This window comes from Anas platyrhynchos, chromosome 7 (genome assembly GCF_047663525.1).
Source record: "Anas platyrhynchos isolate ZD024472 breed Pekin duck chromosome 7, IASCAAS_PekinDuck_T2T, whole genome shotgun sequence".
Taxonomy (NCBI): Eukaryota; Metazoa; Chordata; class Aves; order Anseriformes; family Anatidae; genus Anas; species Anas platyrhynchos.
In genome coordinates, this window is record NC_092593.1 from 14,661,701 (window position 1) to 14,687,900 (window position 26,200).

The 26,200-nt window shown below is 54.6% G+C and overlaps 1 protein-coding gene and 1 non-coding gene across 7 annotated transcripts in view; one reads left to right on the plus strand and one right to left on the minus strand.

The window, feature by feature from the left end:
* The window catches only part of CLASP1 (cytoplasmic linker associated protein 1), a 148,359-nt gene extending 124,674 nt beyond the window's left edge, over positions 1–23,685 (minus strand). For 4 of the 6 annotated variants that reach the window (XM_072040767.1, XM_072040766.1, XM_072040765.1 and 1 more), the window contains exons 1-4: positions 23,526–23,684; positions 16,732–17,206; positions 328–406; positions 45–148 (exon numbers count right to left, since the gene is read on the minus strand). In XM_072040767.1, the coding sequence (XP_071896868.1) occupies positions 45–148; positions 328–406; positions 16,732–16,926 (378 nt within the window). In that variant the 5' untranslated portion in view covers positions 16,927–17,206; positions 23,526–23,684. Of the gene's footprint in view, positions 1–44; positions 149–327; positions 407–16,731; positions 17,207–23,525 lie in introns of all 6 variants that reach the window. The other 2 variants (XM_072040768.1, XM_072040764.1) reach the window with 1 other exon arrangement.
* Positions 799–916, plus strand: LOC113844230 (U4atac minor spliceosomal RNA). The gene has a single exon (XR_003498634.2). It is a non-coding gene; the product is annotated as a U4atac minor spliceosomal RNA (small nuclear RNA).
* Positions 23,686–26,200: the final 2,515 nt, after the last annotated feature.

Here is a 26,200-nt window from a genome sequence, read left to right on the forward strand (position 1 = left end):
AGCCAGTTGCTCACTTGCACGCTGTGAAGGCTCGTCAGGCGTACCTGCGGGTTAGCAGCTTGATCCATGATTTTCAGCAGCAAGGTCTGGTCCTGCTCCCTCACCGAGTCTTTGGAGTCTCCCAGCCGGTCGAGCAAACTTGGCAGCACTGCAGGAAGAGCACAGCGACACCCCAACCTCTCAGAAGGAAACTGCTTTGACACCCTTTGGTTTATTATTTCCTCCAGTTTATTATTTTTATTTTCCCCCTGTTACAAAGGCTCAGCCTCTTTCCAAGCTGCATTTCCACAGCCCTGCACCCACATACCCTGCGTGCGGGCCCCTTACCTGTGCCGATCTGGGCCTTGAAGCGGTCCTGCAGGCGCGACACCAGGGCGGAGAGGATGTCGATGCCCAGGAGCACCACCTGCAGAAGAACACGGGCACGGCTCAGCCGCGGGAGCCCCTTAAACTTCCACTCCCCGGGGTGCCCGCTGCCTGCAGCCCCGCCGCGTGGCCGCCAGGCGGCGCTAACGGGCGCCTCCCGCTGCACCACCGCCCCCCGGGGGAGACCCCGCCCCCTATGCAAATCAGCTCCCCTCCGGCGCGGGGCACGCTGGGTAGCGCCTCACCGGCCCCCGCCGCGGCTCCAACCGGCGCCGGGGAGGGGCGGGGCGCGAGCTCGGGGGGTCGCGGGCACGCGGGGCGCGCCCCCGAGCCGCGGGGACGCGCGGAGGGCGCCGGGCGCGCGCGTCCCCTCGCCGTGACCTGGGCGGCGCTCGGCCGTCCCTTAGCGCGGGCGCGCGGGAAGACGCCGCAACCGTCCTTATCTTGGGGTTGCGCGGCCGCCCGATGAACGCGTGGTGAGGGCGGCACTGCTAACGCCAAGCAACACAACCGGCGCCCGCTCACAGAGCGAGGCGCAATTTTTGGAACCGCGCCGCGGCACCGCCTGCCCGGCGCCATGTGAGCAGCAACACGGCAGCACCGCAAGAGGCTCCAGCCCCTCAGCAACGCGGGGTGCACTTGCACACCCAGGCGCTGCACTGCAAAGCTCACTTCTGATAACTCAAAGCGCCTGCCCCCAGCGCCTGGGCGGCACTGAGAGGCCGGCAGGCAGCTCCGTGTATCAGTGTGGTGGGCTTGGAGTCTCAGCGGTGCAGAAAAGAAATTGCAGGAGAATTCAGCCACAGAATCAATATTTGTAAATACTCTTCCATAACCTTCGATACGCAAAGGCCTGGAGAAGCACCAATGTACTCGACAAATACAACACACGGGTGAGAAAGAGCCCTTCCCAGATAGCACAAGCCTCAAGCACGGGAGCCCTGGCAGCACTCCCAGCACTGCCCATAACTCCTCAGGGCACAGAACATCCACACCCCAAGATCCAGCACGGGATGCTCCCTGCCTTTGCTATTTTAGTCCTGAAGCCAAGCACGTGTGTGGGGTCAGGGGGCAGTAACACAACCCCCAGCAATGGATGAAGATGAGACCCCAGCCCGACGGCTCCAGCACAGCCCCCGGCCACATGCGCTCCCCTGCCCACACGCTTTGCATGGCGAGCAAACAACAAAAACACAGCAGCAAACAACAAAAAAACACAGCAAACAACAAAAACACAGGCACGACCCCAGGATGTGGCAGGGGGAAGAATCCTGGTCCATCAATTCCGAGTCTCTCCGGAGCCACACGATGCCATCCTGCCCATCACACAGCGCTTTCAGAAGCCACAAGCGATTCTGGCTGCCGGGCCATCGATTCAGTACAGCCGCACCTCCAGGAGCAGCTGCCTGCTCGGATGGAAGTTTTGCCACTGGAACGTGGACCACAACCTGCTGGAATGGCTTCCAGTGGAGGAACCCGCCTCTTGCTTCTCCTCATCCACAGACAGATTCCTAAATACGCAGCCCCCCACAGCTCTACCACAGAGCTCGAGCATTTCTCACACCTCCAAGTCATGTTTGTAAGAACCCACCAAGCAGCAGCACCTGAGGAGCACCGCTCAGCCCCCGGTTCAGCCACCAAGCCCACCTGAAGCCCACAGCGCCAGGGACAGCAACAAAGGGCAGCAACAGCCACGAGCAGAGCGACTGCCTGGCAGACAGCTGAGCTAGCAGCAAGGAAACTGTACAGAGAGCAAAAGAAATGGTTAACAAATGTCCTCCTTCGTTTGCAGGTCTGGGAGGAGAGGAGCAGCTCGGTAAATAATGCATAGCTCGAGAGTGGAGCAAACCCCAGGGGCCTCAAGTCTAATGCTGGGAGCATTAAGGAAAAACTTGTCAGGAGCAAGCACCACAGGGAGGTTTGTACAGCTACCGCTAGGGCACGAGGGGACCTTTCTTGCTCAACAGCAGAAAATCCCAGGAACCATTTTTCTGGGTCCAATAAAAAAAAAAAAAAAAGTCAGGAGAGAAAGCCACAAAGCACGCTGGCCATCTGCCTGCAGGCACAGCCATATCAGCTGGGGCCTCCCAAAGCTCCTAGCACAGAAGCGCTGACCCCAGCTCCGGCAGCAGCACCTCCAGGATGCTCAGCACCTAAAAGAAATGCTTCTGAGGGGCCCAACAACATCCGAAAACGCTGCCATAATCCCCAACGCCCCAATGACACAACAACAAACTCCACAGAGGAAACAAGAAGCATCCGAGATACCTCTGCTAGCTGCAAAAAGAAAAGCCGCACTGAGACCACTGCCCATGTAAGCGAGGGCCTGAATCCTGCCCAAATCCCAGCTCGGGTAAGCACAAAATCCCCGCCTGGATTTCCCCCTCGGTTTCTGCCAGAAACGGCCTTTCTTCACTTTCTGTTGCTAAAGAGTGCTGGGAAGTGCTGAGAAGCGCAGCAAGCAGCCAAGTAAATAAACAGCTGATGTTAAGCTGCCAGAGAGCCTCCAAGGTTCAATGATTTAGGAAGAACAGCACAATGCATTTACTGGGCAGTGGAGCTGCAGGGAAATGTGCAAGCCAGGCTACATTTAACCACAAAAAGCAAGGCAAAGAGGCCTCTCACGTGCCCCTCACCTGCAGCCACGGCTCTGTGCAACCAGCCTCTGGGCACAGCTAGGGCTGAGCTGGCTCTCCCAGCAACTGGCACAGCAGCTGGCAAAAGGAGCATCCCAAAAGGAGCATCCAAGCCACATTTTCACACACAAGAGCTGTTCTTCCAGCACACTCAGCAGATCTTCACGCAGGTTTTAGCCACAAGAGATGAAGCAGGTGCTGACCACGTGTCCGATAGCTCACGGACAGCTCTTCCAGCACACAGCATCACAAGAGAGGAGGATTTCAAGAGCTGGTGTGACAAAACTGTATGTGCAGGTGGAGAGCAGACGGGGCACTTCCAAGCCCAGTCCCACTGCTGAGCTGCTCGCCTGAGGAGCCCCTGAATGCAGAGGGTCAGTGCTAGCTGGCGGTGATGCTTCCCACACGCCAGAAGCAGCCAGCACGTGCCCCAGCCGCACAGCAAACAAGCTTTCTCCTCCTTCCTAAACACATTCCCCTGTTCAACTCCCCATGAGCCACACGTCTGCCCCTTTGCCGTGCTGTCACTGCAGAGATGCGTGGCGCCAGCTGGAGCACGGCTCTGCCAGCTCCCAGCCCAGCCCCAGCAGCTGCAGGCGGGCGGCCTCAGCCCCCTCCCGCAGACACAGCTACGGGACAGGAGCACAGCACAATGAACCTCAGCTCAAGCACACCCCCAGGCCACGCTGTGCATGGAAACCCAAGGAGGTTTTGCCACCTGGAGCAGACTCTATCCTGCTCCATCCTGCGCTGTGTGATGGAGCCAGCGTTTTCTGAAGGGGAAAGAACGAGCTCAGAGAGCGGCTCAGAGCACAAGTGGAAAATTATCGGGACAAACCACACGCATCCTGGCTTCTCCAAGTACTTCTAGGAACACATTTAAGCAGGTGAGGCCAATAGCTGCTATCAACACTCCCATGTCTCAGCTGCACTGGAAGAGCACTCAGGCTGGGAGTCCACAGCAAGCATCCCTCGCTTCTTGGGGGTTCATACGAGAAGGGAATTAATTCAGTGTTTAACTGCACTAGCTCATGGATTAATTATTTCAAATGGTTCTCTTAAGAAACAGGAATACACCGAGGAACAGAAGCTGCACCTGTACCACAGGAGCCCACCCAGCTCAGCACAGGCTGTGCAGAAGCCAACAGGGCAGCTCCAGCTCCTGGACAGGCTCTACTCACCCCCCCTGCCTTCACCACCCTCTGCAAGAAATGAAGCAACTGAATATAGGATAGTAAAAAGATGGTGTCACTCTATGGGGGGAAGCTGTTACAGCACAGATCTGCAGGCTGCAAAGCAATGCTGAAGAGGAACTACAGCCTGCTGGCTACGAGCTATGTTTCCCCTAAGCAATAATCTCCCAAATTACTCCAGTTAAAAATCATCTGGTTCCACTAAAGCAGTGTAAAAATATTTGTAGTTTGCAACGCAATCAGCTCAGTCGAACCAGCCACCACAGGCAGGTTCAAAGGATTTATTTAAGGGATTCTAGCAGAGGCCTGGTGAAATTTTCTAACATGCAGATTAGGTGCCAGCTTAAGCTGAAATCAGCAGCACCAATGCCTCCAACGAGCACCCTTCACATCTTCGAAGCTTCTCCCTTCCATGCTGCCCCATCCCTTTTACCCGTACCGGCTGGACGTTACGTTTGTCTCCTCCCATCCCAGCCAGCCTTACTGCTCATTCCGCACAGAGGCACAAGACAAAAGCTCTCTGAGCTTCAGAGCCAGAAGAGGGCTCACCAATAAAATCAGGTTGCAAGGGGGCTCCAGAGGCCAGCAGCTCAGCGTGCTCCCCACCCCTGCTCCAAATTAGATCAGGTTGGGCACGCTTACACAAAGCACTTTAGTCTGTTTGGGTCTCACCATCTAGGCCTTCAGCTGCCACTAATTCCAAGAGTTCATTAAAACTCGCAGGAGCTTGATGTTTTCCAGTTAGAAGCAGTCCTGTTAATTTATGAATGGATTTAATGAGCTGCTGTGTCACCACCAAGACCTTGCTGGCAGGAAACGAAACAGCAACACAGTTTTGGTTTTTTTTTTTTGGATCCTTCTCCAGGCACAGAAGCACAATGCAGACGTCTCTGCAAGGTCCCTGAAGGCTGCAGCTACGTGACCCGACCCATGCCAATCCTGCATTGCACCGGTGTCACGCAGGGGAAAGGAGCCATGACATGGATCAAGTGGCAAGAACAGCACGTGTATATGTGTGTGTGTGTGTGTGTGCAGAGCAGCAGGCTTTTGGTTTATTTATCTAGGAGTTTTGTTTAACTTGACAACATGCGATATAAGTGCAGAGTTCAAAGCCACGCAAAGCGATAGGCTCCAGTTGTTCTTCCTCTCTATCAGTCTGTCAGCAGCAACGTTGCTCGGGGAGCAGGAGAGCTGCTGCCTGCGAGCCCCCTGCAGCCCGTGGCACGGAGCCTGCAGCAGGAGAACCGGCAGAGTTACACACATCGGTCCAGGAAACATCGCTCACACAAAGAGGAGCTCAGATGTGGCGATGCCCAGGAACAACACCAAGAAATAAAATACCCTGATAACACTGCCCCGGTGCTGATTAGAGAGCTCCCGTCACTGCTTTTGCTTCAGCGCAGACGTTGTCAGAGAGGTCTAACAGCTCAGCTGCTGAGCCTCCACAAAAGGAACGGCATCAAAGGATTGCAAAGGGAATCCAACTCCAGTTACACCTCTTTTGTGCCCTTCATTTATTTCCTCCTGCAAAATAGGGGCTAACAGCACTTCCCTGCACCCTCGCAAAATGAGGGGAAAATATAACCTGGTGGTTTGCAAGAGCTTTCACATCCTCCTCTGGAGCTACAGAGCGGTACTGCTATCATAAACTTGTCACGGTGAGATCTAGCAGTGCGGTCTGTATGGTGGAAAAAGCCTGATCTGGCCACCCCCCAGAGGCCTGCCTGCAGCACTGGGGCCGTGCCAGCAGCCCAGGCACACAGCGGGGCCAGAGATCCATACGTGCAGGAAAAATGTCCACACAGAGCTCCTCTGTAGGCTCACATCGCCATTTAAAGAGATTTCTCCTCCCTCCTTCGAAAATATTTTGAGAGCACACATGCACATTCTGTGCCTCGTCTTCCCATTCATACATCAAAGGTGCCATAAACACGAGAAAAGGGAAGCAGCGCACAGATTCTTCTTTAACTCTTTATCTGTAGGAAAGAACCGTAACAGAACACAGATCCCGCACTCTTTTGACACGTTTTTGACTTTTCACCAGCCAAAGCTCAGGACTGGAGCTGGACGTGGCCCTCACACCCACACAACACCGACCTGAGGGCAGCTGCTGCACCCACACCTTGTCCCCAGGAGCTGAACAAGACCTCCAGGCACGTGGGGTTGTCATCTCTGAACAAGGAACTGGATGAGACATTTCCCAAGGACCCCACGTTACAATACCTGCAGAGCCTCCAGGTTTCTTCCTTGCCACTAGAAATGCAATTAACAGCAGCAAAAAGTTCATTTACCAGCTGGTGAACATCCTGCACAAACAACAGAAGGTGAATGGGCAATGGGCTCTTATTAACGACCCACTGCAGATATAAATGACACTGGCAAATCCAAGTTACCCCTGGGCAAGGCTGACACCCTGCTCAGCCAGACTGTGCAGCACTGGCTTAGCTGAAGAGCGATGGGCAGCCAGGGAGTGGGGACAGGCAAGGTAAGAGGCAGAGTCCTTCTGCCATGCCTGACACCCAAACCCACCCTTTCCTCCCCCGCAGGACCCCTACCCTACACCAGTGACCCTAACCAAACCAGAAGCAGGACTTGCTTTACACAATCATTTTGGGCCTAGCTCTGGGAAGCTGGAAGCGTGCGTGTCAGGAGATCTCCTGGAAGACCAGACAAGGGAGGGTCTCTCAGAGAAGCACTTCTTTCCTACTGCAAGAGGCGAGCAGGATTTGGAGTCCCTCACGCTGAGCTGCCCCAAGACCCAGTGAAACTCCTCATGCTTGGGACATTTGCTATTTCTGTCATTTAACAGCACACAACAGCTCTGAAACTTCTGGCTATTCAGAAGAGCTTTCTGATCACCCGTACATCTAATTTACAGCCCACACATGCCAGGCACTGCATGAAAGAAGGAATTAACGTTGGCACATTCAGGCACACAACTCAACATAAAACTCACTTCAGACCCTGTGCTTTAGTTGATTAGGGACACAAACTGCCCTCCTGAAGGAACAGCCACCTGCTGCTGGGGCCACCAGCTCAGCCCCAGCGATGCCCCTGCGCAAACCCACCCTGGTTGCTTCAGGAGCTGGGCAAACAGAGCAGCCCCAGCAACTGGGTCCCGCCAGCTCGCTTCTCCCTTCTTTAAGCATCCTCCTTGAGACCTGGGGGCACAAAGCATCATTAACTGGGAATGAGAGGCATCCGCATGCGGCTTTAGCTCCAGCACCTGCACATACATGCAAGCAGGAGAGAAAACACCTTTTTCCCTGGAGCTAACCCCTTCGGGGCTCCTGCTTGCCCAGCAAGCCTTTGCAGCAGGAGAAAGGCGCTTCCCACCCGGCTCCTCGTGGTCCAGCAGCCCAGACGGACGGGCTCTGGCTTGTAATCACCATCTGCAGAGGCGCACACAGCAGGCAGAAGGAGAAGAGGGTGAGAAATAGCCAAGGATTTCCTCCCGGCACAGCATCTCCTTGCCTGCCAGCCTGCTCGAGGCTCTCCCCCCAAGCAGCCATGATGGTACCGCACAGCAGCCACATCCAGCGGGCTGAGGAGGCTCCAAAATCACCCGGTACGTGAGGGCTCCGGGCACTCAGCCTGCCAGAGCTGCGGTGGGCAGAGACTGTAGGCAGAGAGCCCCAGGAGCCAAACAGCGTGAGGCAGCTGCTGGCAAAGGAAGCGACAGGAGGAAGAGTTTCTCCCCAGGAAGCAGGAGGCTGTGAGGAAGCCAAGGGAAGCAGAAGAGCGGCTCCTGCCGGGAAAGGGGGCGCAGGAGTGAGGCAGGGCACCCACCCCATGAGCACAATGCGCTTCACCGACCTCCCTGAGAGCAGGGCAGGGCCAGCAAGAGTTCATAAATCCACTGGCCTGCCTCCAGGTTGTTTTCTGTCGGATCGCCTTGCCACACAGACTGCACACCCCCTTCTGCACCACTGCCTGGTGACTACAGAGCACGCTGAAGAGACGGGTGAGCATGCTAAAGCGATGGGTTTAGCCATTTTGCTGGTTTGAGAAGTAATTCCAGATCCTTCTGGATGAAAAGCAGAGTTAAAAAAATATATATTAATCTCATCCTTGCAAAACCATTTTAGTTTCTTTCTTTTGATCTCGCATCAAAGACATTCAGGATGTGCATAGCATTACGGATGCCAGTCAGCAGCTCCGTGCAGCTCCAACCCAGCCATTTCCAGGATAGGTGGGGGAAAAGAACGTGCATGAGGGATTTCTGCATCAGGTCTTGCAAGACTGGGGAGAAGCAGGGGTTCCTCTGAACAGGCAGGACTTGTTAGGAGAAAGGGGTGTTTTTTCTTGTTTTGTCTTGGTTTAAAGACACCCTGCAGCACCACCTGCACTGAAGGAGCCCCCAGAAGGCTCCAGCACAAGTGTTTGATTCGGACACGGGCTGTGCCACATGGGAGCACTCCAGCAGCCACGGCCCATCGCCACAGTCCGAGACCCAGCAGGCCTGGAAAACCACCTGAGGACCAACACGTGAGGCTCCAACAGCCCTGGTGCAGACTGATCACTTATCATCCACCCCTAATAAAGGAGCAGCAACCAGCGGGAGCCCCGCAGCCCCTCTGCGACCAGCACACTTCACTCCTTGCCTCTCCCCCGGCAGACTCCCATGCCCAGACACCAACTTGCTCTCAGCAAAGAGCTGGAGCTCACTGCACTGGGAGGAAGATGAGCTGTGCAAGTCAAATGAACAACGCACGCTGCTTTTCAAGTTGCCTTTTCATCTTTTGATGCCAGATAAAAGAGAGAGGAGCCATCTCGCAGGTACGCAAGTGTTCCTAAATTGAGCACTGAACAGCAGAGGCTCAGGATGCAGCCACAAAGCTGAAAACGATTCCCACATGCAGCTGAGGTGTGCCAGCCACAAACACACTGAGCCTGCCAGCGAGGAAGAGAACAACCCTGTGGCTAAGGGTCCCCCTCAGCCTTACCTGGGTCCATTCCCATCTCCCTGCGCTCAGCCCCCGTTCAGAGGAGCAGAGCGCACCTCCAGGCCTTACAGGAACCTGAACCACGCCGCAGGTAACCAGGTTGTGCTGGGAGCTCCTCCACACACCTCATCCTGAGCCCCTGTACTTGTTACAGAGCAAGATCCCATCTTAACCTGATTTAAGATCTTCAAATCAAACAAAGGAAGATGCGAGCTCGGAATACTGAGCACTGCTTTATTTCTCATTACCCATACAAGCACTGCACGCAGCGCACCAAACGCAGACGTGAGCGGTTTGCTCACCTGCAGAAGAAAGGATCCCTCCTGCCTCCCCTGAGATTACGTGCAGTGGTTTTCTAATTTCTGCAGCGTGCTACCTGTACACCTTGCTGGTGAGGATGGGGGTAGTTACAGCACAAACGTGAGCCCACAGGCAACAGCCTCACTTCTTGTATAGCTCCCCAGGTGATAATCCCAGTTCCACAGGGCCAGGTCACAGGTGGAAGCTGGTGCACTCCACTGGGCCGCAAACATGCAGAGGGCTCACGTTGTCCTCGTGGCGATTCTGTGGCAGCCCAAAAAACACCACAACCACCACAGAACAGACGTAATGGATAGGATTTTTCCCCACCTTCCGTTTCGTAATGCTCTTTACACAGAACACACCGAGATGCCACATTCACACAGCACCCGGTAATTGGCATGGAAGTGCTGATCCAAAGCTGCATTTAATTGCCAATAAAAAAGCTGCGTTAAGAAAAGCAATGTGTTTTCACTTCAAAACCATGAAAAGTATCACAAGGAAATACAGATTCTTGGGCTTCCAATAAGGAGAATGGGAAAACCACAAATTTCAATCACGCTGACTTGTATAACAAAGGGGTAAGTAGGATTAGTTACCCCCAGTACTTATTGCAAGCACTTCAAGAGTTAAACCTAAGAAAAATAGGAGGGGTCTTTCAGAAGCTAGCCTTGCTATTGTTATTCACCCCAAATCATGCCCCACCTCCAAGGAGCCCGCATTTGGGCATGTGTTAAAAGCAGGTGGGGTCCATCTGAGTGTTGTCTGACTTTAATGGCAGCAGGAGCTGCTAATGGCAGCAGACTTCCCATTGTCCCAGCCCCACCACACCTTTCCTGATTCAAGCAGGCAGCTTTTAGAGCATTTTTGCTGCTGCTCGGCCAAGCCTGGCGTTTCCTGCCATCCCTTCCCTTTCCCGAGCTGCTGCTCTCCCTTGCCACAAGCGCCCATCTGATGCCCCAGAAGCCACCCCAGCACCACCTTTCTTTTCCCTCCTCCCAGCCCGAAGACGCCAGTGCCCGACGTCTGCTGACGGCTTTGAAGTCAGCAGGAGCAGGCTCGAGTCGCCTCCCTGAGGTTTTTCTTGGCTCACCTCCCGCCCCGCTGCACACCAACCACCTCCCCAGCACCCTGGGAACGCACCACAGAGCTCTGCAGGCTGTCAGCTACCCCAGCCCTGTCCCAAGAAACTCGTGGTAGGGATTGAAGGCACTGGAAGGAGAGCAGTACCTCTGCCTTCTGATGTTTCGTAAATCCTTGGCACTTCTGCTTACCAGTGAGCAAGGCACTACCGAGAAGTTTCCATTTCTAACTGTAGAAATTACTCTTTACAAGAAAGATTTTTCTATTATTTTCCTCAAGAAGAACAGAAGTCACTGCACAACTATTTACACACAATTACAGAGGAAGGCAATGGCACAGAGAAGTGTGGGACAGAAGCACGCTGCAGGAGAAACAGGACTTCTCCGAGCCGCAGGACCCCAAGGAGGCCTCCTGATTTCAGCAAGGCTTTCCCAAAGAGCGCTGTATCTGAGATACAAAGAGCCTGGCCATCCAAATGGTGACAGCTTTCTGAAGGAAAACAGCTGAGGTAGACTGCAGACTTCCAGTCAGGGCAGCTCCTCAGGCCTGGGTGAGAGGCTTTAGCCAGGCAGCAGATCAAACATTTCAATCTTTTGGTACCTTCTGGAAGCCCCGTGCACTCCCAACTTCCCACACAGCACCAATTACTGCAGGAGAAATGCCTCCTGGGGGCCAAGCAGCTCAGGCAAGCACACAACAGCAGCACACCAGCGGCACCCCTCATCCCGCAGGGTGCAAGGCTGGAGCTCCCTGGTCCTTCTCACCTGCGCTGAGGATACAAAGTCCTGCTGAACGCAGGCGTTTGTCAGTGTCACTGCATGAACTGTGATGCGCTCACTGCAACTCTTCCCTTTAGACCCAAGGTGCCTGTGCCAGCTGCTATCAGTCAGAGGGAGCCGTGCAAACACGAGGCCAAGCCCAGCAGAGCTCACTCACGTCCAGTTAAAGCTCTGGGCCCACTCCCACCAATTCTCCTGCAGCTCATCTCCCAGCCCCACCACTGGCGAGAAGCTGTCTTGCTTTCCACGCTCTGATGACCGTGACTCTTTGCTCTGGTTCTTGAATAGTCAAATGCTGCTTTGTTTTAAATCTTCATCTTTGGCACGAGCGCAGCACCAGATGAGGAACATAGCAGGTCTTGTCTAGTTAAAAACGAGATGTGATCTAGGAGGAAAGTAATGAACAGCTCGTGGGAGGCAGCATTCACTTGGAGAGAATCAGAGACTGCTCGTCTCCACCGTGACCCACCCGCTCCCTCCTGGGTTGAGCAGCCGGACCGTGACATCGATGGGGTGGATGGGGCTAGGTAGCCCATGAGGGCCCCTACAAACCAAATTATCCCCTATCCTCATGAGCCCATCCTCCAACACGCAGGGGATCTTACTGCCCGGTCTCAAAAGGCCACAGGAAGGCTGCTGGGGCCAGCCACCACCATGGAAGTTGCCCTGCACCAGACCGCCTTGTCTAGCAGGCTGCTCCAAGAGCGAGCACAGCTAAGGACAGAGCAGAAGTTCAAAAAATGAGCCAGAATTAGAGAAACGTGTGTACTTCCCGCACATCAGGGATTTTGCAGTCTGATTTTTAGGGAAAAGATGCTTATGTAGTTGTATTCTGCATATATTATTCAGATGCTCTCCCTCTCCCCGTAACTTTAACCAATTCCATCAAACACGAGGAAAAGCGCAGCGTTAGATACCAACGACTCTGCACAGCGAGAGCCAAAGGAAATGAGGCTCAACAAAAACAACCCTGCTTACAAAACAATTTAAAATAGACAGAGGCAACCAGATCCCACTGCCAGGGGGATTCCTAGGAGGTGATTTTTCAGGCTTCAAGGGTGAGACAAGAACGGCTTCCAGGTAATGATCCTCAGCCAGGAACCCCCGTGCCAGGGGAAGGAGGATTCCCCGACACTCAGCCCGCTCCCAACAACACCCAAGGGGAGCTGGATCACGGGCACTAACTCTTCTCCAGAGGTAAATGCATTGCTCCAACAGGCACGTGGCCTCAGGCGCAGCATGGACAGGCTTTGCAAATCCCCTGTGGGCTTTGTAAGGACCAGAGCCAGCACGCATTTTCATACATTCACGTTTCCTCAAAGTGTTATGGCAGTTTCAGGCACTCCAGAGAGACAAAGGGCTGAAATCGACTGCCACTATACCCATGGATAATCCTGTTATTCTATAGAGAATATAACACAGAATAACAATAAACTACTCAAAATGATTGTAAGATCAGTCCTAAAACCAAATGGATGTCTGGCTCATCTCTATTCCTCTTCAAGCCTTCTCGTCTGTCGGTGCTCTTGCTGCATGAAGCTTTCATCTCCTGGGCAGCCTAAATTTACTCGTGACCAGTCTCTACCCCCCTGCTCCTGTGCTAACCTTGCCCTTTAGCTCCAGCAGTCGCTGCCCCTCCCCGCCGTGCCCCTCTGATGTATTTATAGCCAGCAGTCACGCTGCCTCTCAGCCTTCGTCCCACAGGCTGAGCAAGCCAAGCTCCCCAGCTCCCCTGGCGGGCCGGGCTCCCCAGCCCCTGACCACCACGCTCGCCCTTCCCTGCACCTGTTGCAGCCCAAATTCCTTCCCTGGACACGGTCAAGCAGCACTGCACAGCACATTCCCCAGCAGGGCCCCCAAAGGCCCGGCACAGCAGCGTGCCCCCATCACCGGGGGCTGAACCCCCGTGACCTGCCCCTTCCTCAGGGGCACCAGCTGCAGCCAGCGCGCCCGGCGCAGGTTTCCCAAGGGCTGGGGAGCCGTGCCAGGGCTCTGAACAAAGTCTGGTTGGGAGCATGCTGGTGCTGCAGCTGAAATGCTACCCCAGCATTAGGGGAATAGCTTTGTCCTCTCAATTTAGCAAGCAGGAGGGCGGCGAGCCCTGGGGCTGGCTGGCTCTGTCCCACACGGAGCTGAGGGCTGGCCGCCAACACAGCCCGCACGCACCACGGCCACCGCTCTTGCCTGGGGCCCATCCCAGCACTAAAACCCCACAGGAAGTCAGGTTTGGGCAAGAAGCAGCAGCAGGGGTTCCAGTCCACAAGGCAGAGGGGCATGCCAAGGAGACATTCCCTGTGTACGCAGGCTTTCTGCTCACCTCTGACCACGGACACCGAGCCAAACAGATCTCCAGCCTGACACAGAAGGCTTGTGTGCCACCAAGGAAACAAACCTCTGTCCTGTTAAGTCCAGCACGGGGGCTCTGCTACCTGGGAGGAAGCGAGACACATCCGCAGGGAAACCTCGGTGCTGATTGCCACAGCAGTTGATTTCTTCCTGTCCTGAGCACCAAGGACAGAAGCTGCCGTTGAGTTTGATCTCTCCCAGCTCAACCAGCGCCCAGCCCGCACTGCTGCCACCAGACAGGAGCTGCAGCACAATCCCATGGAGCTGCCACGCAGGGGCTGGAAGGGCAGGCACGGCTGCTGCAGGGCGACCCGACCCAGAGGGCGAACAGGCCGTCAGCTGGAGCTGCTGGGAAATCACAGCTTCAATGCCTGCAGGAAGCTGGACATCCTGGAGCCAAAGCCCTGCTCCTTCCTAAACTTATGGCAGGAAAACCCAGCTAGTAGGAGCCCCACAGCACTGGAGTCCAGCACTGCAGGATGGGGCACATCCTGCACGCACAGTTCGAGCCCAGCGAACCTTTAGCCCTTCCTAAGGCAGCACTTCTCCCCACCCCAAAGCAATCAGAGGCCGTTTTTGCTAAGTTTGCTTTTGCAGCACAGGCACACAGGAGGAAAAGGCACACATCATTCATCTTCTCATCACCCTGGCCCCCAAATTCAGCAGCTAACAGCTGTCTGGAAACCCTTTACTCTTTTCTTCTTCCCAAGACGGCGCAGTCTCTCTCTGTGCACACTAAATATTCAACAACACGCACACCCACCAGATTAATGCACCAACCCAAACCCATGCACATCTGCTTCTTAAATGAGGGCTTCTTCCATCGAATCCCAACCCAAACAAACACGGTACAGAGAACAAACGGGTGCTTACAGCGAACAACCACTCATCAGCTGAAGTCACTCGAATGGATTCCACTTTAAACGAAGCCTGTGCCATCTGTTCTACCCCTCAATTAGAGAAACTCAAAAAATATTCAATACAGAGTTTGAGAAAGCCAGATAATTTGTGTAAGTTCTACTTCTCTTCAGCTCAGCCAAGCATGCTCTTGCAATGCCTGATATGCAGACAGAGATAAGAGTGGAAGGCTGCCTTCCCTAGCACAATTACGAGCTCTGTCAGGGGAAATAACATTTCCCTGCAACTCTTCACTATATATTTCATTTTTAAGAGCATGATCCCTCTGTAAGTAACAAAACCCATTAGGAGCTAAAAGAATTGAATCAGCAGTCCTGCACAGAAAAGCAAAAATCAGCACCGGGACACAGCCCTGGGGCAAAGGGATCGTCCCACACAAGGGTGAGACCTTCCCCTTGGCCAGCACACCTTGTGCAGTGAGTGCCCGAGATCCCCCAAAAGCAATGCATTTCACCCAGTTAGGTCTTTACTGGGACCCCTGCCCGTTTTCACTCCAAACGAGCCTCTCCTACCGTTTTTCGATATGAGAAAGTGCCGAGGAGAAACTTTCTTCAAGTAGTGGAACCCAGTCCTGGGTGTATAAGAGCAGTTTATTAAAAAAAGCCTAAAAATGCCAATGAAGACCATGCCTACATAGCTCAAATCAACGATTTAAGCAACTTGAAGCCCTCCAGTAGAAGCAGAGCAGCAGCAAACGAGGCTCCTCTCAGTGCAAACTGATGTCTCTCGAGATGCCCTTTCTCTTCGTTTCACTGATGTTTCCCCGCCGATAACGTACAGCCCCCCTAGCACAGCCCTCAGTGGGCAGCAGCCATGAACCATCTGGATGTTCTCCCAACTACTGGGTCTGGAACCCCAAACCAGCCTCCCTCTGCGAGCACACCAACTGCTAGGAAATTCCTGATCACACAGATGGTCTCCACCTTTGTTTTAAGCCGGTACTTGCTCAGATGAAGGGAGAGAGGTGAGCAGAGAAGCAGACTGCCAACGTAATGGCTTAAACCTTGACCAAGGAAGTGTAGTTTGACATCCCAGAGGGCTTCTTTAGGGCACTGATGCCGGGCCTCCCACCTTTAGGGCTGTTTCACTCACCCATGAGCTGATCAGGTTGCCCTCCAACAGCTTTGGGCTTTTTGTTTCCCGCATGCCAAGCAGCTTCCACTGCAGTTGCTCGTTGACAATTATGAAAAGCAAAAATGCAGCCGTGCAGAACACATTGACCAAGATACAGCATCCTTACCATCAACATTTCCATTTAAAACAGTTGCAATTAATCTGAGGATGTTCTGCTCCAACAGACGCGCAACCTGCACAGTCAGCCTCTCCTTCACTTCTGCGTGAGAGCACTCCAACAGCTCCCAGGAACGAGCTTCACCACCACGCCTGTAGGAGGCTTTGCCCTCAAATTTTCCTGGACTTATCATGAAGTACCAAAACCTCCTGTACCCTCCCTGTGGGTTAAGTAGCCCACTAGCTTTGGGAAAGGACTGGGACAGGACTTTCCCAAACCACAGCTGCAAACCCCTTCCAGTGAGGAAGCCCCATGGCAGCAGCAGGACTTCCTTACTAAGGGCTGTGGGGAACGAAGCAACGTGACAGGGGTAACAGGGCTGCGGGGTTCTACATCCCATGGCTCATGCCTGTGGATGTGTGGATGCGAGATGGTTATGTTCAACACAACACAGACTTGCTCATTACCTTTCCTCAGCAAGCTGCAATAGATCAGTTGTACTTAAATTACCCCTGGACAGTAGAAAAAACATCTAGAAAGAATTAACGACAACATGAAAAAGTACTGGCTGGATATGCACACTTTTTTCAGCTTTACATACCGTTTTTTATAGGGCAGGAAATCATCAACACTGCCAAGCAGTGGGATGATCAAAGAGTCCCACAGGTGAAACAAGGTAGACAAAGAAATCAGGACAGCACGAATTGCGAACACCAAGAATAAAGCCAATTGGCTGAAGTGTTACTGTTATGCATCCTTGCTATCACACCAGTTATTAACTACCAAGAAGTGGGACACGGCCGGTTGACTCAGCGTAATTACCAGCTCACAGAGCAGCGTATCAGAAACATGCTGTACAGCTTCCACTTAGATCAAGCATCACTTGCCCATGAAACTTCTGACTGTAATTAAATTCCATCCGACGAGCCTTACCTTGTAATTGCTGGAATTGACCCAGGAGGTGGCCAGTCCATCTACCATTTTATCCAGCATAGTCTGATCGTGTTCGAGATCAGCTGACTTCTGTTTATCTGAGAAGTAATCTATCAGCTCCTGGCCAACCTGAAGCCTCTTCCCGACATCCTTCTGCAGCACCTGCGCTAAGCAGTACTCCATACTGGGCTCCATGGTGTCTTAGGAACACAGCACCAGCAAGAAAGCTAGAGGGCAGGCGGTCCGACAAATCCCTCTTCGAACAGACGCAGGAGGTCGCCTCTTTGTTCGATGAAGGTTACGGAGGGTCTGGGTTTCAAAGATGCAATTCTGAGAATGGCAACAATGCACCATGTGTGTGTGAACGGCAGCTGGCAGGATATTAAAAGTCCAATTTAAATAACTAGCAATAGATGAAGCAACGAGCAGTGCCGTACTGTTGGGTCTGCAATAATTCCCAATTCAGCAGTCCATTCTGAAAGAAATAAAAAGTATTACAGGTTAAATTAAGAACGGAGGAAAAAAAAAAAAAAGACAAAGCGTGTCACAAAATAGGTTACTCGTATACAGCTGCGAGGCTGCGATAAGCTGGATACGAGCAGCACTGCTCTATTTTAGGGAATCAGACGAGGTAGGTCAGGACAAAAACCTCTGGTTGTGCTTCACACCAGCAGTTACCCACCCAGCAGTTCCCTAGAAGGAGCTTTAGCGACAGGCAGCAAATCTGGGGCTTAACTAAGAGCTGATTAGTAATCAATATTCACGCAGCTACCACCATCAGCGCCTGCCCACGGAGGTGAGGACAAAACCCTCAGGCAGGTCACTGGGAAGACACAGGAGCCTTAAGGAGTGAAAGCGGGGAGCCGTCTGGGTCCTGCTTTGACTGCTGGCCTTCAGCCATCGATGCCCTCGCTGGCCTGCACGGTACACGGCCAACGCTGGGCTCGGGGGATGCACAACGAGGGGCTCAGGGTGCTCCCAAGCTGAACCCTGCCTTGTTGCAGCCCAAGGCAGGGCCTGAAGTGTTTTTGCTTTTGTTAAAACAAGAGTGGCTGGATGTCTGCAGTTCGGTTATGCTCCCCAACCTCAGAAGCCTCTCCTGTCCTGGGACTGCATCAGGCACCCAGCTGATGCTTTTTTTTTTTTGGGTGGAGGGTCAGGTCCTTCCCTTTCTGCAGCCACACAGCCCTCCCAGCAGCACCACGCTTCCCGAAGCACTTCCTCTGCGCAGGTTAGCTCCTGCAGGAGGGGGGGGAGATAAAGACGCAGCACGTCTTTTTGTTTCCCGGCTAATAATACCCAGAGCCAGAAGCTGCCCTACTTTCTTTGTGCGCACAAGGAAAGCGGGTCAAGCCCAGTGCACGGGCAGGGGCTGTGGAGCACACAGCTGGCCCAGTAAACAACTGGAGGGGAGCCGGAGCCACGCGTTCACCGACTGGAAGCGCTGGGGCAGCGAATCTGAACGCCTCCTGCTTGAGCAAACAAAGCCCATGATGAAAAAAGTGGCTGAGACACACGAGATCCCCAGGCTGGCAGTGCCGGAGCAGCTCACCCCCAGCCTCTGGGGCCGCACCGGAGAGGCGCCAGCCCCGGTACAGCTCGGAGCTGGCCCGAGAGCCCGCGGGAGCAGCCCCCAGGTCCTGCAGGGCCGATGCAAAGTGGCTGTGTGCAGCCAGGGAGCCGCCCGGCGAGCCCTGCCACCAGCCAGGAGGCTGCTTCGTGCCGCGAGACTGAAATCCCAGCAGAACCTGACCTTCCTGAGCGGCAAGGGAGCGGCAGCTGCAGGCAGGCAGGGCTTGAAGGCAGCGCCGCCAGCTCCCTGCGAGCACTGCCCCGACCTAGGGGTGCCTGCAGAGCACACCCAGCTCCCCCGGATCTGCAGGGCTCCAGCTCCCCACGGCAGGGCTCAGCGAGCCTCCCGAGGAGCCTCCTACCTGCACCTCGGACTGCCGGCCCCTGCCCTGCCCTCTGTGAGCACAGGGAAGAAGTCCCCTGCCTGCTCTCAGCATGGAAACGGGGAGCTTGCTTAAACTTGAAAATTAATTCAGGCTGCAGCAGGGTGTGAGTGACTTCGTTACCACAGAATAGCCATTTTTGATTAACTTCACACACAGGCAAGCCCCAGCAGATCCAACAGCTGTATGAGCGGGCCACAGCGCCGTGAGAAAGGAACACCCCGAGTTTCAGGCCTTTCTTCTAGGTGGTTTCCATGTATGAGTACCTGAACTCTGCCGAAGAGCACAAAGCAACCTTTTCTGCAAGCTAATTTAAACAAATTTCCCCAAGAGTTCCTCGTTTTTTAAAACATGTGACGGAAGACAGGATCAAAATCACCCTGCATTACAGAAGAAGAGGCGTGTGATCCGGACATGAGGACTGAGCTCTAAAGAAGATCCACTGCATCGTGGCACCACCTTTAAACACCTCTGGGGGAGAAGAGCACAAACGCAGGTCCCTCTCCCCCTGTTAAGCCCTGAGAGCTCGGTGCTTACTGAAAGCCCCTGCCAGCAGCACCTACATTTTCCACCAAGAGCCACCCAGCACAAAGCCAGTAGAGAGGCATAAGGTGAATGCGGGCTTGGAGCTCAAAATGGGGAGTGTAAGGGAGAAAGCTGACACCGGCTGCACAGCCCCAAGTTGCTCAGCCCAGATACCACCACCCTAATGCCACTGGAGCCGGTACAATCCACAGCAAGACGACTGGCTCGGCGTGGGGAACCAGCCAGCTCAGGCAGTAACAAGGAAACACTCATTACACCTAAGATGGGGCAGCATTAACCGGGGTACCCAACTCAATGAAATTCTTGCTGTGAGTAGGAGAACCCCGCTCACCCAAACTGAATCTGTGTTATTTGTAACACCCAAGTAAGGCTTGATCTTCGCCTACCTTCACAAGAAACTTTGCATCTTCTTGTGCTTGCAGAGGGGAAGAAAACCAGAAGAATGTTTAAAAAAAAATGCAGCGCTGCTCTCCTGGGGGCTGGTCTGTACTCAGCTCATCCAACAGCTCTCCAGTTACACCTCCCCTTCCCTAGATATGCAGACAGCAGCAGAAAGCATCTGCTGTGACAGCCTCCAAGCCTTCAGCACTTTGTTGTTCAGCCTCCAGAGGTGGCAAGCACACCAGCAGCTGTCCTACCTCGCAGGGACACCTCCCAGAGCTGGCAGAGGGGCCCCCTTTTGTTCACCTGTCTCCACAAGTGGGAGATGATCTTCCTTCAGTGCCCAGGGTATTTCACAACCACTCTGCTGGAAGCTTTCCTGGGTCTTCTCCCCCCCTGCACCAGGCACGCTAAGGAGGCTCCTGTGAGGCTCTGCCCGGCGCAGAACCACCTCCAGCCCCAGGGCTGCAAGGCCCCTGCTGGGCAGCAGCTCTTCTTCTGGCCCGCTGGGGTCTGTGAAGGGGCTCAGGCGGTAACTGAGCCACGGCAGCACGCGAGGAAAACCGAGGAGGCAGATCTCCAGAATGAAGACGTCTGAAAGATTTCCAGGGCTTAAGCTAAGACCTCGCAGCCCCCCTACAATCCTTCCACGACAGATGCTAGGCACGAAAGTTGTCTTCCCCTGGCCTGGTAAGATGAGAGAGAAGCTTCAGATCACAGGAATTCCCGTATGTAACCACAAAAAGCCTGCACACCTGACTCCTCCGGCGAGGCACCCACCTGCAGAAACTCAGCACAAATGAAGCCACAGCAGCCCCAGGGCACTTGCAGGCTGAAGGCCTCGGGGCGACCCCAACGCCCACCCCAATGGATCCACTCTTCCAGAGCAAGGGGGAAAACCAGTTTCATCATCCTTTGTTTTGCTAACACAACCCCTCTCTCACATTAGTCTGGTTTTAATTTTGTCTGAGGCCAAGGACAAGTCTGGAATGAGCTTTCCAGGTCTCCTTCCTTTCGAAGGGTCCAAGTGCTGAGATGCAGCTGAAAATCCCGTAAGGTCAGGAGCTGCCCTGGGCACGCCCCTCCTGTGGGCGTCTCAGCCCCAAGGCCTGAAGTGAAAGGCTACCAAAATCAGAGCGCACATCCCACCGCCTGGCTGCTCGCAAGGACGAGCTGCTTCCCAGCACGCAGCACAAGCCTGCAACCTGCCCCCGTCCTGCAGCAATGCCAGCCCCTCGGCTGCTGTCACCCCTGATCCTGAGGACGGGAAGCATCTCGGTGGAAATGAAAGAAAAGAAAAGGTGGGAGAACAGCAGGCCTTGCACAGGCAGGAGCTGGGCGCTGCCTTTCCCAGAGTCAGGGCAAAGAAAGGCCCCAGTGGCAGCGGGAACCAAGGGCAAGCCAACACCTTGGGGAAAGGAAAAGCCCTATTACCACATGCTGGGTACGGGATCCGGATAATCCAGTTCCAAAGAGCTCAGCGGGTTTGCGATACAAGCGCCATACCCCACAAGGCCTCCGGGAGCTCGCTACCCCCAGGAGCCTCTCGCTGGGTAGCGGCACGGAGCAGGGAGGGAAGGATTTATGCACAACCCAAGCCAGAACCACCCTGGAAGCATTCGAGGCACGTGGCCCAAAAAGCCCCCAGCACAGGCAGCAGGGAGCACGGAAAGGCAGTGGCACTGCCGTGGTTCATTACACAGGGGGCAGAGTGAGCAGGGACCAGAGGGAGCAGCAACAACGCTCGGCGACGCCGCGCATCGGGCTGAACTCCAGCGGCAGCTGAGGGACTGCGGGGCTGCACTGCACTCCCCCACAGAGCCAGGTACAGACCCTAAAATCCGCTGATTTCCCATAAACTGCTGCTGCTGATGCTTGCCTAACAATTCGTTTTGCTGCCTGGCTCCTTGGGGAGCCAGCTGCGCAGAGGTTTAAGTGACAGAGCCAGACAGACCAAACACTAAACACCAATTGAGATCAGAGCTCCCGGCAATCACCTCTGGCCTCTCACACCCCAGAACCCATCTGCTGCCCTTCTATAACTCCAAGGGTCAGCACTCATCCGATGTGTTTGGGGATTTTTACTGCTAGACCTGCCAAAAAGAAGCGAAAGTGAGCTCTTGTGTCTACAACAGAGCCAGACAGCAAGGGCAGAACGCCAGGGACCCTGTGTGGCTGCTGGGCTGCTCAGTGCCTGGCTGCACAAGGACTCTGCTGGCTCGCACCGGGGCTCCAGGTAGCAGGTTGGCCTGATGGACAATACCCAAACTACTGGAAGGGCTGGAACAAAACACACAGCAACCTGCAGCACCCAGCGGGTCGATGGAAATGCAGAATGTAAGCACGGAACAAGATGAAACCCTGGGGACGAGCTGCAGCTGCTCTGCACGAAGCTGCCACGAACAGCAGCCCTTCATCACGGCAGAGCCGAACCCCTCAGACTGCTTGTTTACAACTTCCTCAAGTCACAGCCTGAACAAATTAATAAGATAAATTGGTTTTGTGCATTAACTCAGCTACTAAAGCCTTCTACACTCGGCAGCATGTTTAATGCACAGGCAGTTATGCTGGGAGGTGCCCTGGCCCTGTCAGGATGCAGAGGAAGCTTTGGCCACAGGAATCGAGGAGGAGGCATTAGCAGCAGCAAGCCCGACCCCGAGGCACAGCAGCGAGATCTCAAACCTTGGCCTGGACATGGAGCTAACGAGAGGCTCAGTGTGACACGGGAGCCTGAGCCAAGTCATCCGAGGCCAGCTGGGTGCCCGAAATGGCAGCTCAGTCTCCACAGGCACGCTGCATCCATCACAGCCTGCACAACGAGCAGGGAGCTGTGGGGCTGTTGCTCCCTTACCTGTCCCAACACCTTACACCCAGCCCAACTCAGGCTTTTTCTCATGATACAGCACACCCAGCCCCATCGCCGAGGTTGCTGAGGCAGCACCGACCTCCTTGTGCCATAACCCACCCTGGGGCAGCTGGACCTGCTGCCAGCTCCCATCCTCCAGCTGCTAACAGCCCTGACTGACCGGCCCCACGGAGAGGGGAGGGCTGATGAACACACGGGAGGAGGGCATAAATCATTTGGGTTGGACGTTTGTTGTTTAAGTATCCGGCGCCCATAACCCTGCAATTGCAGCTCGGATTTAAGATTCCTACAGGACTTCAAAGATGAAGTATCTGCAGGAATGAAGTATCTGAAGGAGCAGCTCATTCTCCATAGGCATCCTCTCCAAACGTCCCTCTGGGGAACGTCACATGAGGGAGAGAAACTTATTCCCACCTCCCGAGCATGCTGCCACCTCACTTTTAGCACCATAACGCTGTTATCACCGAGTGAGGCAAGGCCAGAATGCCCCCACGGCATTTTTCTTCTTGGAACACACATTTTTGAAGCTGTCTGCCCAGCCCCAAGCATTTCCCAAGCACATTGCAGGCATCAGCGTAGAAAAGAGATCCTATTTGTGGTGGCGGTCGTTTTTGTTAAAAAAAAGGCAACAAAACAACACGAAAACATAGCAGAAGGGTGATAATACAGGAGGGGCTCACCCACGGTGACACAGTAAGGCATCGCTCCGTCCCTCTGGCAGCTCCCATGCCCCATCCCGCCCACCGAGCACAACCCAGCCGGGCCCTGCGGCACAAAGGCAGCTCCCACCGGGCGAGCGGCGCTGCCACAGCCCGCAGGGCTCGGCCGCCTCCCCCCCTACCCCACCCCGCGCTGCGGCCCCAGCCCCGGGCCCCCGCCCCCCGCCCCCCTCCCCGCGCTGCAGCTCCCACAGGAGGCGGCCGGGGCCTGGCCGCGGGCCCCCCCGCACCCCCCTCACAGCCCCTCAACGAGGCCGCGGAGCCCCCCCCAATCCCCAGAGCCCCCTCAGGCCCCCTCAGCGCGTTCCCCCCCGCCCCCCCCGGTACCTGTCTGAGCGCGAGGCGGGGCGGGCCCGGCGGGCTCAGTGCCCGCAGCGCTGCATGGCTGCGCCCGCCCCGCCGCCCCGCGAAGAATGGGGACCCGCCGCGCCTGCGCCAGCCCCGCGCGCACTGCGCCTGCGCGGCGCCGCCTCGCGCCTCTAGAAGGCTCGGCCCGGCCCGCCGCGCGCATGCGCCCCGAGAGGAAGGGAGGGAGGGGGGGGTGCCGCGCCCCGCCCGGATCATAGAGAGGTGGGGGGTGGCGCTCGCTGCTGCTCTCGGTGGTAAGGGGGGGGCGGTGAGGTCAGCGCGCGCAGTGCGCATGCGGAAGGGCGGAACCCGCAGGGCGGGGGGGGCCTCGCTGAGGAGCTGCTTCCGCTTCCGGGTGTTGTTGCCATGGCAACGGCCGCGGGAGCCGAGCGGGCGGGGCCCGGCCCCAGGCCCAGCCACGGCCTCGCCTCACGGCCCCGCGTGGGGAGCGCGATCGTTCACTCGTGCTAATAAAATAAAAAATAAAATAAAAAAAAAAACAACACATGGCCCCTGCACGTCCCTCAGCACCGCCCTGCCTCACACCATACCCGCCTGGCGGGGGGCGCTCCTCCTTTCTTTACACTCCTGCTGGTTGCAGGGTCAGCCCCACAGCCCAGCGCCCTGGTGCTGGTCCCTAGGGCCCTCCCCCTCTTTCTTCCTAAATAAAAACCGCGCAGGAAGCGTAACTCTTTATTCTTCCCTTATGTTGCAAGGCTTCAGGTGACCAACGCACCAAACTTGGAGGCGCCCCTGTTGCAAAAATAACAGCCTCTCGCTGCATTTTCTTCACAGCTTCAGCGTAAAACAGGCAGACTCTGCACATAAATAAATTCCTCTGTCACTTAATCATCTTCAGTGTTTCAGTGTTTTTGTTACTACATCACCATTTCCCTGGCAGGGACTTTCAGGATAGCTCATGCCCCTGTATTTAAGATAACCCCATTGTATTTAAGATAACCTAATTGTTCCATGAGCAGCAGGACAAATGAGGCCTGGTTTCCTATAGATTTGGGTTCTTTGTCCCTCTAATCCCCAGGGCTTCCTCAGCAGCCCTGCCTTCCTTTGTGCACCCTGTGACGCTCCCTGCAAGGAGGGGACACCACAGCAGGTGGGGTTACCACAGAGCCCTGCATGTGTGGGGATCGCCTGGTGCTGCTGCCAAAGGAATCGCTCCATGCCCGAGTTCGCTCCTGCCTGCCTTCCCTCCCTCGAGGCTGGCAATGATCTCTCTCCTCCAGTTCTCATGAAACCTGAGATTCTTTCCTCAAAAGGGAAAAGAAGGGGATGAGCCTGACAGCTGAGTAGAAGCAGACAGACCGCAGGCAGAAGCTTCGCTTTCATGAGGAAAAGAAGTCTGAAGTAATGCTTTATAACTTGCAGATTTTCTGCAAACTTCAGAAAAGCATGCAGCACAGGCACTGCTCTGATTCTTCCCCTTTAGAGTTCTTAAAAATCAAATCACTGCTTCCTATAGTATTGCAAACACTTCATCCTGCTTTCTCTAATAATAACACCGTCCCTTGATGGACATTTTTTTTAAGCTTTCCTTTGGAATCTCACAGCATCTCAGTATTTCTCACGTCTGCTCAAAGATGTCTTTTCTTGATGGAAACCTATCATGAAGACACATCAGGACACTCTGAGAGGAACCAGATCTACACTTCCTGATATGATCAAGTCTAAATGGATAGCTCAGGATTTCTCTAAAGTTAACGTTAGGTGACAGCGTGTTATTTCCCTACCAGTCCTTGGCCACCACGGCCTCATTTCTGAAAGACCCGATTTTACTCACCCACCTCATGCGTGGGTCTCCAGCACAGGCAGGAGTAGCGCAGCAGGAACTGCTGTCTCCTAAGGTTGTGCTGTTCCCAGTGAAACAGCACAGATCTCTCTCGTCCACCTGCAAAATACACTGTTTTCTGCTTGTTGTGAAGAGGTGCGTGCCTATATGCATGAAAAAAACACAGTCCATTTGCAAGGTGAAACAGATCAGCTTATGGACATCTGCAGTTAGGGCACAGAATGCTGGAAGGAAGGGCAAAGTCAGAAAACTTTCTTCATATAAAGGAATATAATGATATGTGAGCTTTCCTTTAAAACACTGCTCTTTCAGACAAAAACATCAGTGAAACAGGACTAGTGGGAAGCAAATGGAAGGGTTGGGAGGGAGAGAGGTTCTCTTATTTCAGTAGGAACAACTCACTCGACCTGAGCAACCTGCTCCTCCCTTTACCCCCAGGGCCCTTTTGCAACACGTCTGCTCAGGAATGCCAGGCTGAGTGCTCCAAGGTGCAACGTGTTCATTTACAAATGACACGATGATAGGAGCTGCCCTCGATAGCACAGGACTGGAGCCAAAGCCCAAGTTGCTTTCCTAGAGCTGAGCGCTGGAAAGCCACGTTTCCTTTGCGTGTTGTCCCAGCTCCACTGCCTGCAGGGATGACGGGTGGCACAACGGAGCTGGTTCTCCGTAACACTGCATCTCTGGCGCTCACATCTCATGCCCAGATCACCTGAGCACACTTGTGCTGTGCTAAGGAGAAAGCTGGGCTGCTCCAGCAAAGATAAATCGCAGGGATTAGCGCAAGCTGCTGACCGAGCTTCTGAGGGATCCTGCTTGAGCACAGGCTCCCCTCCTCTAGACTCACCTC